The 12,593-nt window shown below is 38.0% G+C and overlaps 1 protein-coding gene across 1 annotated transcript in view; it reads right to left on the bottom strand.

Moving 5' to 3' along the window:
* Positions 1-9,166: 9,166 nt before the first annotated feature.
* Positions 9,167-12,593, bottom strand: part of SLC60A1 (solute carrier family 60 member 1) — a 39,302-nt gene continuing 35,875 nt past the window's right edge. Inside the window, exons 8-10 of the mRNA XM_088154369.1 lie at positions 12,403-12,473; positions 11,387-11,507; positions 9,167-10,350 (exon numbers count right to left, since the gene is read on the bottom strand). Of these exons, the coding sequence (XP_088010495.1) occupies positions 10,289-10,350; positions 11,387-11,507; positions 12,403-12,473 (254 nt within the window). The 3' untranslated portion in view covers positions 9,167-10,288. The remainder of the gene's footprint in view (positions 10,351-11,386; positions 11,508-12,402; positions 12,474-12,593) is intronic.

Genomic DNA, 12,593 nt, shown 5'->3' with positions numbered 1-12,593 from the left:
GGATGTTTTTTATTTCTTTTTCACCCAGACCCAGATTTTATTTTGCTTTTCATGCATGTTTTCTACAATTATCTTAGATAATAAATATTTTCATGCTTTGAGCTGCTAGATCATGTTAACATAGACATTAGTCAGATGGTAACTTATTTTTATATGTGATTACTGATAAAAAATATCTGGTACTTAATTGAGTTTTCTTAATGCTGTATTTTCATTCTCTGATGGTTAGAGAAAAGAAAAATCCCTACATTTATTGTTACAATACGATTCTGTATGTTAGCATGAACTGATGTCCATTGGTCTTTATCTAATCTGTTAGTGTTTGGACAAATGGGTCTCCTAAATAGTTCATTATATTTTTTCGTTAGTCTTTTATTGCATTTTTATATGTAATAGCATGTAAACATTTATTCATCCAAAAGATCTCAGTAGCTTGTCCAGATGGTACTGGTTAAAGCTCTGTTTTTTAAAAAGGGAGTATTCATTAAGTTAGATGTTATTTTTCAAATTTAAGAGTAAGTAGTGAAAATTTTATCTTTCACAAAAAGGGTGAGGGTTCCCCCCCCCCCGTAACTGGTATGAAAATGGATTGTGAGAGGCCATAAAGGACACATTAATGCGAGGAAATGCCAGAGAACTTTAATTTTCCTTTGCTGTCATGGTCATGTTTTGTGAATGTAAATCAGCAACATTTTAATTTAATAACCAAATACTTCCTCAAGCTTGTTGATATTTGCAAAATTTTGCTTAAAAGGAAGCATTAGGCTAATGCCCATGGCATTGAAAAAAAAGTGTGGTATGGTTCTTAAGGGCCAAACTAGAGTACTTTCTCAAAATGGAAACTGAAATCAACTATCAGTAATTATCAGTGGGTGGGCCAGGTTGGTGTAGGGGTGAAGGCATCTGTCTAGAAACTGCGAGACCATGAGTTCTGGCTCCACCTTAGGCATGAAGCCCCCGGGTGACCTTGGGCCAATCACTCTCTCTCAGCCCTAAGAAGGCGGCAATGACAAACCACTTCCAAAAATCGTGCCAAATAAATGGCAGGGATTAGTCCAGGCAGTGGCTAGGAATCAGCACTGACTCAAAGTCATGCAGACACGCAATTATCAGCAGCCTGGTTCAGATGTTCAGTTCCTGGTTCCCTGAACTATAATTTAACACCCAGAAAGAGCAACAAGACTGTGAGTTCCGTTTTCACTTCCTTTTTACATTAAACCACAGTTAATCATTAGAGCTGAAATAAAGGAACTGTAGGTGACTGTTAATTTACTAAGGTTTGAAATTACATTTCGAATTACATTTAAGATTCTGGTTATTATCTTACATTAACAAATGACATCTAAATCCCTTCTGGGGTTATGCTGCTGGGCAGGGGGAAACGGTGGACGACTCGAGTGGAAAGAAGTACAGGAGCTCCAGTGTTGACAGACTGAGCACCCTCCTTCAGTATCCCCCAGCACTTCCCTTTTTGGCTTTTGCCACTTGTTAGAATGCCAACAGAGAGGCAGCAGAAAGAGAAACTTGCAAGGGCAGATCTTCCTCTCTACTAATGGATCTTACTATCTAGCTGAGGTTTTGTCATACTAAGGTGCTCTTCCAGGGTTCCATAAATATAAGGAAAGGAAGTGACATATGATCCTTGTACTATTTCTTTCATACTAAATCAAGCTGGGATTTGAACCTGCACTTGTTTTGCCTTATTAATACTTTCTTCCCTGAATACAGTGCTGAGCAAATACTCCAATAAAATAGATATTCTCCATGTAAAATCAGTTCTGTGAGTAAACAAAGCACGGCATGCTTATGCAGCTTTTGTGCTTGAAAGCAGTTTTTTTAAGTGGTGAAAAGTAGTAGGAAGCAAAATGCTGATAAACATTCATAGTTGTGTTTACTTGGAACTCCCACTGATTTCAGTGAATATGAATACGTTATAGAACATAGATATCTTGGAGGAGTGAAAAGTGATAATGCTGGTTTTCCTTAAATCATTTAGTAAAAGATGTGAGTTATTTATCCCTTTTCAAATGGCACATTCACAGATTGGGCAAATTGATAAGCTAATGTATATTTGTGCTTTTTAGTTTTTGAATGAATAAATATTCTTAAGTTTCAGATGAGGATGTTAAGCTTCATCTCAGAAGCTTGTCACCCATGTAACTGTAATCTTCAACATTGCAGAAGAGATGTAGAAAGAGCCCTCAGCTGCCCCATGTGGTTTCTTCTTTGATTTCTAACAATAAAAGATTATTAGATCTAGAAATGGTAGATTCTAAAGCATGGTGTTCAAGTTATGGGAGACTGACAGGTTCATCATTGTCAACTGTAGACTTGGAGCTATGAGAGAATACAACCACAAAGACCATGTTTTTAAAGAAAAAAGTGCTGTGGTTCAGTGAGCTTGTGGATGATTCATTTTGTCCCTTACCGGATCTACTGCTTCACCTATTTCTCAGCTTCTGGGCTCCAGGTCTTTCAAGATGAAAGGTAGCTTGTTGCTTTTTCAGCTCCTCCTTGTGGCACCCACTGAAAGTTCTGGCGGTTGGCATATAATCAGATAAATGCATAACAACATGAAATAAGAGCATGGCTTGGCGTTTGTGTGTACAAGGAAACAAACCTTCCCCCTTTTTTTATGGAAGTAGGGGGGTAAGGGTTACTACTGCTGATCTCAGCTCAAGGCAGAGCTCTGAGTTTTGCTCTTCATTTTTAACATTTCAGTTGTAGATGGTCTTCAAATGGCTTTTCAAGGATCGGCAAATGAAAACAACAGTGATATAAAAGTGCCCTAATAATAATTGCTTCAGAAATTCATCTCTTGTCATGCCTTTGAAGGAGTCTGGCTAAAATATAAATGCAAGTCTAACAAAATGATCTAGGTGTAATTTACTAGCTCTGGACTCATTAGTTAGGATTTGCACTAATGCTAAGGGTATTTTGACTTTTTCTTTGAATAGCTATTTGCTTTTTCTTCCCAGAGACATGCTTTTGAAAGTAGTTTACAATGTTAGTATCAAGGCATGGCTGCTTTTGACAAAACATGAATATAAATTTTAAGATCATGGAAGTAGTGCCACAATCTGTTGGCTCCTGACAATTGTTTAAAACAGTTTTCTCTCAGGCTCACTCTTACAGTGGCGTGGAATGTTATTAGTCACAGTGATGAAGCTAGTCCCGTTGCTTGGAGAAATTGGTACCTAAGGCAGTGTTTTGTAGAGTTAAGTGACCCAGATGGTATCCAGATTGTTTTTATTAAATATGCTTGAAAGGTACTGCACTTTATAGCTGCAGTTTTTAAAATAAGTTGCACTTTCAGGATTTCTAATACTATAGGTCATTGTGCCATGTTATATTTCTCTATTTGTTAAGACATAATTTTGAAGCTATTAAACATGTCATTTTCTCCAAAAGTATCTTAAACTAATATTCTGAAGATGAGTTAAAAGGTAGCATTATTCATACAGCTGTGTTTGTCACATAACAACCTGAATGGCTGAAATAGTTGTTACCACATGAATGTATCTTTGCTTGAAGTGGCTTTCAGGTTTGCAAATTAAATCTTTTATTTAGTTTGCCATTCATGTTGCTGGTGCTTAAATTGAAGGAGTAAGCTTTTCTTTAGCTGAATTGCCATCAAACTTAAATTGGTTCAGCATCATTTATTTTCATGCTGAATGGATTGGCTCAAAATAAGATTTCTTTGTAATGGCAAACTTTCAAAGCTGTATAGTTAGTGCATTCTTCAGTGTGAGCATTAATTTGGAATTCTTTTGCAGAGCTTTCTAGAAAAAAATCTGTGGATCACGCCAAAGATCTTACTAATCCATGATCAGTCATATGCTACTATGAAGGCCAGAAACACAGCTTGAAGATAATATGATGTTGAGGGGGGAAATGGGAGGAAGGACCACTAGGTATGCCACCTTGAGCTCTTGAAGGAAAGGTGGAATATAAAAAATAGATGGATCTCCCTCATTGTGGCCCACAATTGATATTCAGTTATTCTGTTTGGATCTCAATATACTTCTTGTTCCAACTTTACCGTATCCCATTTCAAAGCTATCTTAAACTCTGACTTGGGACAAGTTCCTTAATATTAACTCTGTACTATGTTAATAACTGGAAGCTTTTATTTTCAGACTATCTTCCTATCTGTTTGTTTTTTTTAAAATCTGCCTTTGGTATGCCATGTGTAATTAACAGGGGAAGAAATAGCAAAGTTTTCTAATAGATTCTTTAAGCTGTGATATTATTTCTTTGGTAGTACTTTTTATAACTATAGTTGATATTTGGTCTCTATGTTCAGTTGCCCAGAATTTTAAATACTAGAAATATTAGATTTAAAAAATACTTGCTAAAGCTTGTATGGGAAAGCCTTCTAAATCCACTTAACAATACATTATTTGTATTTTTAATGCAGTTACCAAATGACCTTATGTACGCATAGTGGTTGTGAGAGTACTTTGATATTGTTTGTATTCACAGTTGACATGTTCATGCATGTTGTAAGAATGTACAAGGGGAAATCTAGAGGATGGAGGAGTGGAGGAACCTAGAATATGCCTTGATGTATATGTTGATATAAGAGTTTTTCAGAGATGAAAGCTGCCACAATTAAATATTATTATGTACTTCCAGTGCTTCACAAATACTTCTGCCAGAGTGCTGACTAGCTAATATCTGCACAGCTGCAGTTAGTGGAGTCCTCTGCAAGGGACTGGTAATCATGAAAGCTACTATAGAATCTCTGGCTTACATTGACGGTGGGCAGTATGAATTAAATTTGCTTTGCTGGGTTTGCTCTGATGTTGATCATGTTCCTGCATTTCCATTTTACTTACAAACACACACAGTATTTGGTTTCTTGTTTTCTTTTTCAAGTGTTACTTTCCCAGAAGACTGTCTATTTTTACTCAGCATATGTATTGCAGACAAAAGAGGAATTATCTTAATTTTTGGAGACGATAGCCCTCTAGGCTGGAGTGGGTAAGAATAGGAGTGGGTTAGGCCAGGTCCTTGAGCCGTTTTCTTTGTGTAGTTGCCTGCTGGAAGGAGACTGTATCTTTCTCCTGAGGCCTTTGTGCTACCCTTTGTATAGGATATTAAAATCAGCTTTAGCTTCTCTTCCCTCATCCCATGCTCCTAGGTAAGTCTTCATGCTTGTGGAGTTTGGGATGTGAGTGTTCTGCAGTATCTGTGCAGTCTCAAACATCCAGGGGCTATGTTGGTATATCTGAGAGAATACATTCAGTACATTTACCTATAATATATTCTCCCTTGGTGGATTTTGCTGTCTAATCAGGATTTCTTAATATCTGTCAGATAGTCAGCCTGTTGTCACAAGGGTCATGTGAATTTAGCTAGGGAAATGTAACGACTTGTTCCTTTAAAAAAAAAAAATTGAAAACCTATACCTTTTATATATTCAGTACATTAATTCCATTATGTAAAATAATGCTAATATGTAATAAAATTGCATGAATAGCCAAAGTTCTAAGTATGTTTTCAGTGTTACTGTCTTGACTATAAGCATCTCTGGACAAGGCATTAGGGAGACCTTCATAATCTTAAGGTGTTTATAAGAAAAGGGAAAAACCTGCATCTTCAGTAATAATTTCAGTTACCAAATCTGGTCCAGAGCTTTGAAAAGTTAGCCTTACAATTTGCAAGCACAGTTTTGAGGACTGGTTGCTTTTTAAAAAATGATATATTAATTACTGCACATCCTAACATAATGAAGTTTCTCCTTGAGAAATCAGGTGTGTTTTTTCCTATTGCTTAGACTTTTTGCAAGAAAAAGTTACAGCAATTTTTTTTACAAGAGTTGGGGAAAGTGTTAAATATTTTGTTTAAGAACTGATAGAGGGATTTGCTTTGTTTAATAATGCAGGTTTGCTTTAAACATTGTAGTAAATCATGTTAATATGTATGTGCAAGAAGACTTGCAGAACAATTGTATTTTTTAAAATAAATATTTTTTAACAAAAATTTATCTTGGAATATTATTCTCTTCCACAGTAGACAGAAGATGTCATTACAGTACAATTTTTATAAAACTTTTGCTAGAAGTATTTGAAATCAGACCAGAGAAATAAGTATGAAGGATGTCCTGTAGCAGAGATAAGCATTTGGCTGCCAAACCAAAATCCAACTAGCCCCTCTCCGACCAGAGGTGGCTCTAAAGATCTTGCATGAACGGGCAGGCAAGCAATGCAAGCAAGGTGGTTGCTTATTGTGAAGTTTCTCTTTGGATTGCAGCATGGAAGCAAAGTAGCACCAAGGGCTACGTTTGGGTTGGGATTATTTAGTGCTACTTATACAGCCTGTTTTTAAAGTGACTGAATCCAAATCCCTTCTTCCCTGTGTTCCCAATAGCCCATCAATGCAGTGTTTCCTTTTCATATACCATCTTTAGAAGCAAAGGAGCGTCTGGGTTACAGCAGGCTTCAGTTTTATTTCACAGCCTCACAGATGGAAGAAGCCATTGGAGTGCTGAGTTCTCATTGTAGACTGCAATACGTGCAGCAGTTTGGTACTTTGCCCGGTCAGGCGAGGTGCTTGAGTGGGCGGTAGCGATCAATTCCAGACTCTCTTGGGTGAAATGATTTTCTAGATTCATTTCAATCTAGTTTCAGGCCTGGCTATGGAACAGAAACTGTTAGTCACCTTGTGAGATGATCTGGGAAAAAGACAGGGAGATTGCAACCATATTGGTCCTCTTGGACCTCTCAGTGGCTTTCAATACCATTGACTATGGTATCCTCCTAGATAGGCTTTCAGAGTTGGGATGAGGGGGTACTGTACTATGATAATTCCATTCTACTTGGCCATTTCCAGAAGGTGGTTCTGGGGAATTCATTATTATTTATTAAATGTATATGCCACCCGACTCTCAGCAACTCTGGGCGATTTCTCTTCTGCCTCGTGGTGGTTGGGCCTTGGGGTCTCTCAGAGCTCCACTTTATCTCCTGTGCTTTTTAACACCTACATCAGTGTTTCTCAACCTCAGCAACTTTTAAGATGTGTGGATTTCAACTTCTGCTGGCTGGGGAGTTCTGGGAGTTGAAGTCCACACATCTTAAAGTTGCTCAGGTTGAGAAACACTGGTCTACGTGCAACTGCTTGGAGAGGTCATCAGCTGAGGATATGTCAGTCATCAATATGTAGATGACACCCAGTTCCACCTCTCCTTCTCATCTAACCAGGTGAGTTGCTTGGTGTTCTGAATGAGTGCTTGGGCAAGTAATGGACTAGATGAGGGCCAATCAACTAAGACTCGGTCTGGACAAAACAGAAATCTTGTTTATGGATGGTGCATCTGTTCAGCCAAGTGGTGCCCTGCCTGTCCTAATGGAGTCTCTACTCATCCTAAAGGAGCAGGTTCATACTTTGGGGGTGTTGCTAATCCATCACTGTCACTAGAGGTCCAAATGGCTGATTTACCAACTTTGACCTTTCCTGGACAGAGACAGTTTCACAACACTTATTCACACTCTGATAACTTACCAGCTGGATTACTGCAATGTGTTATATGTGGAGCTGCCTTTGAGAGTGGTCCAGAAACTATAGTTTGTTCAAAATAGGCTAGAATGCTCAGTGGGGCTGGCTGATGCAACCAAGTTATGTCAATTCTTCACCATCGACACCAGCTGCCAGTCCATTTCTAGACCCAGTTCAAAGTGCTTTTTGACCTTTAAAGCCCTAAACCAAATTACCTGAAGGACTGTCTTCTCCCATATGTACATACTGGGCCTTAAGATCATCTCACAAAACTCTCCTCTAGGTCCCCTCCAGTAGGCCTCTACAAGGGGGAGAACTTTTTCTGTGGTGGAAACCAATTTATGGAATCCCTCTGAGGGACACTTGACTGGCACCTGCATTTGCATCATTTTGGCACCAGGTAAAGATCTTTTTATTTTCCGAGGCTTTTTAATTGACATTCAATTCTATTTTCTGAATTACCTCTGTGCTGGTGGTGGTTTTGTTTCTATGTTATTTGATTTTATCTATATATTTTTATTCATATTGTATTTTTAGTATAAGCTACCCAGAGAGCTTTGGCTATTGGGCAGTTTAAATAAACAAACAACTCAATCAGGTTTTCCACTTGATAATGCAAATACAGCATGGTCAGTGTGATGCAGACTTGCTAATTAAAACTGTTTTTAGAAATAACAAGAGCTTAATCCTGCACCTCCTGTACTGCAGACTTTGAAATAATTTATTCAGGCAATTCTGAGAATGTTTTTTGTTTGTTAAGTACCTCTTAGGGGCCTGCAAAGCATTTTGAATGAAAGTACCTCAAATTTGGCATACCTGTTTTTCAGTGCAACACTGTTTTGAGTTTGAAACACAACATGCTCCAAGTAGTCTGCTTCATATCTGAAACAGGAGCATTTACATTAAAAATTATTTGATTCAAAATATTTTGCACACTTATGGTGTTTTTGTGTGTTAAAACACATTGATAATCATTAATAAACTGAACAGTTTTTCACAAGACTTTGTTTTTTTTGCCTTAGGCTGCATCTACAAAAGACACTTTTGCTCCAGACTGTTTTATTCAGATTGTGTTCACACAATATGTTAATCCATACTTTGCTTAACATGGATTATGGAATAAATCACAATTGTTTGCATTTATATGACATATCAAACTATGTCTTACAAACCACAATCTCTGGGTTCTGACGGCAATCTAAATAAACTGTGATTTATAAATACATTAAACCAATGTCAAGCAAACCACATTATGATTTAAGGTTAAAATTTCCAATCCTGGTTTGTATTTGGCTATGAGCTGTATTTGGCTATTAAGTCATGGGTTGGATGCTACACTCCAGCAAGTGGGTGAGCCAGGACAAATTTAAATTTAACCTCAATTTTAATTAAAAATGTTATTACCTATGTCATTAATTTCCCCCTCTCACATATTAAAAAGAACTTGCAGATAATATGGTAATCTTTCTTTTGTAGCAGCAGAAGCTTGTACAAGCTTCAGCTTGAATCTTGTGTAATGCCAGAATCTTAACACATGAAATTTGGAACTAAGATTCACCTGATTTGTCTTCTGGTCTAGAAAAGTAAAAATCTAGAAATGGGCCATTAGAAAAGTTCAGTGGTCCACTTTATACTCATCTGAATATATAAACTTGAGTACACATGCTCTGTAATAAGGACAGTGTATTTTAAGGTTTAAACAACATGGAAATCAAAGATGAGGGTGCATACCCATGCAACATAGCAATCTGAAAGCCACATTGCAATACAAATTTAGTATAAATATACAATTTTGAATTGAGAAGTGCAACACGCTTCTTAGAAAAAATAGCTTAAGTAATGTTGCTGGGTCCCATCTTAGTCACTCCACAAGTTCATGCAACAATACCATATTTAACATTCCTTTATATATACATACAGATGTATACCCATGGGGCAGCATTGGCAATCCCCACCTATCCCATTACCTTCATCTGAGCCAGTCATGAGAATAGCTACCACTTATTTAGTACCTCTCAAGTTCTGTTCCTGGAAGGCACCTATTACACAATATTGCACAATTGCAAGAGACATAACATTTGACTTCATGTACTTTAAAAAATTTTAATACTTCAGGACTTGGGCTCTTGTGACAAATAAATTAGCCCATCTGGCTTATACCGTTTAGTAGGCTAATGTTAAAAGGCCAGTTTATACTGATTCAACCAAGCTTAACCCATCGCTAGTTGAACTGTATACTGTATTATCAACAGTGTCTAGGGCTTTTCACCACCAGAACATAGTAAAGTCCCATCTGGGGACAGACAAAACTTGAATACTTCAAGCTGGGGGGCAATTTGATACAATATTTTTATTCTGGATGGCTATGTACAACACCAAGGATAGAGATTTTTAAAACTTTCCTGCAGCTAACAGTTTGCAGCTTACATAATTAAGAAGGGTGCTTTCCAAAACTTCCTACATATAAAATACTAGTACTGTATATCCCCACCCCTCCCCAGCTTCCTGTCAGCAAAGTCTGTAAAATGACAGTAGTACATTTTTTTCACCTGTGCTCTTGAATGGACTTAAATGATCATATATCAAAAGTTTGGCCTCTCTAGGATTCTGCAGATTGTCCCTCAGTCTTTGTTGCTGTGACCATTCCCTTCTAACCATAAATGGGAATGAACTGTAATCAAGGAGTTCAATTGTAGAAAAATCAGGTAGTTTCAAATCAGACTTTGATAACAAATCTTTCAGTTGAAATGACCATGTGCTTGATCCAGGTAAGAACTTGCTGTTTTATTTAGCTTTGATAAAGTCCATGTTCCCCTATTGTTGGCTGCTTGTCAGGTGACACGTCCATATCTACAAAACAAGATTTTGAAGCTGTTATTTAAAGTGAAGCATCAAAAGCCCTTCACTGGCTGTTTTTTTTTTTTAAATAATTAAAATATCATGTGCCTTCTACCCTCTTCCATTCAAACTTGCTTTATGAAGTACTATTAGTTCTGTCTTACAATGTGCAATAGACATAGATGGAGACTTGTACTTCTAGATACCAATTGTGGGCAGGTGCTATTCTTCAAAATGTGTGCAACTTCTACATATACTGGGTTGAACGTCACTCTTTGATATATGTACTGATACCAGGATACCTCATGGAGCAAAACCAAGTTTTGCATACAATTGTCTTGTAAATGGAGGCAGTTTACATGCGTTCATAGCTATTGAGGTAAACCTCATCCCTAAAGCTCACAGCGATAGCAGGGTTTGTTTCTGCATTTATTTGCTTGAAAAAATTGTGCACTTAATACTTCTTGAACATAACTATTACTAATAATTCTGACAACATCTGGTGCATTACAGGAATGAGGAGCTCTGGCTTTCTATAGGATGCTGAACTACAGCTCCTTCACCATAGGCCATGCTAGATGGTGCTGCCTGGGAATGGAAGGACCCAGGTTCCTCATGCCTGATATATAACATCAAATCCCCATTAATTCTTCAACTGAAATGGTAGCAACTGTAATCTGAAAAGGTACAATGCCAGAAGTTGAAATCTCTTCTAAACTCAGCAAAGAAAACCAATTACTGTTTATTTATTTAGTGTCTATAGATTTTCTCCACTCCACACCCACTTCCCTGGCTTCATTTTTTGTGGTCTCCTTGTCCAAGAATAAATAAAGTAAAGGGATCTGCGGTTGCTTGGGCATTCAGTCCAGTCCAAGCAGGACAAAGGGAAAGGAAGCAGCTGTAAAATAAACACTTCCTTGCATTTTTTTTAAAATTCAGAGTTTTCCCTGTTTGTTCTGCATTAACGTACACCCTCTTCCACCCTGCCTGCCTTCCTTTCTTTTCAGAAGTGCTGCTGTTGGTAGGGCGAATAAGCTGGCAGTCTCACCTGATTGGGACTGAGGGTGAATTCTGTGGAAAAATAGAAGGAAGACGTAGAAAGTAAAGGCCAAAGCTCCAAAGATGGTTCCACACACCAGGAAACTATAGCTACCTTGATCATGAATGATCTGCCAGAAAGAAAACAGGGTATTTTAGGTTTTCAAGCTTCAGGCACTGTCTTAAAAACTAATGAGCACAGCTTATGTCTGGGAGGAAGAAGAACATTAAAGTGCTCCAGCACTGCTGACTGAGGTTATGCAGACTTCATTTCCCTTGAGTGAAGAAGTTTGAGCCAGACTCTCTGACCTTCAGGGAAAGTAGCAAATGCCATCTGCTTCCCCAGGGTTTCTACCTGCCAGAGACTAGTGTGTGTTTGCACACTGTGTTTGCATGTACGTGGGAGGAATTGCAGTTCAAGAAGTGCCAAAAGCTCAGAAGCAACATGATCATGAGAAGAAATGTTTTTTCCCTTTCTTCAGCTTAGAACTTTGGATGACCAATAGGATACCTCTAAGCTCCAAACTGCTGCCATGGGAGCCTAGCAGATCACAGCTCAGTGGAAATGCACACACTTCGCAATTCTTTGATTACTGTTGGCCTCAGTCGGCCTCCAAAATAAATGTGGTTAAAAACACTGAGCAGCATTTCCATATGCTAGAAATATTGTCTTGCAGAATTTTGCTAGCTTTTTTTGCACCCTTTCTCTACAAACTGCCACCTATGCTAGAGAACACATTACAACTCAGCTAAAGTTTGGTGGTCCAGGATATGTTTGTATCCCAAGTATAGTTCCCAGCATTTTATTTATTTAAAAGACTTACATGGGGCATCTTCATGTAAGGCTCTTTGGATAGCTTTTCTGAAATCCAGCTGGTGCAGACACTACTGAGCTAGCTGAATTAGCAGTCTTGGTACAAGGTAGCAGTTTTCTCTTCAGAGGATCTACTTCCTGGGAGGTAGTCAGATGCTACATAAGTTAATTGACACCCAACAGGGTGTCATTTTGATATGTTGTGTACTTACCGACCCTACCAGTAACTGTAGAACCATCTCTCCAATTCCTGCTCCCGTCACCAACACAGTAGTGGCGCAGCCTGGAATAAAAAGTTGGCATCTGTTTTAATTATGCAGATGATATAAAGACAATATATGTATAGCTGGCACATTCAAACGTAAATGGCAGAAATTAATCTGTAGTATAAATGACCTGTCAG

This window comes from Python bivittatus, unplaced genomic scaffold (assembly GCF_059951505.1).
Source record: "Python bivittatus isolate LINGU-HERP-01145 unplaced genomic scaffold, Pbiv_v1 ctg000700_np1212, whole genome shotgun sequence".
NCBI lineage: Eukaryota > Metazoa > Chordata > Lepidosauria > Squamata > Pythonidae > Python > Python bivittatus.
This window is presented reverse-complemented; position numbering and strand designations above follow the sequence as displayed.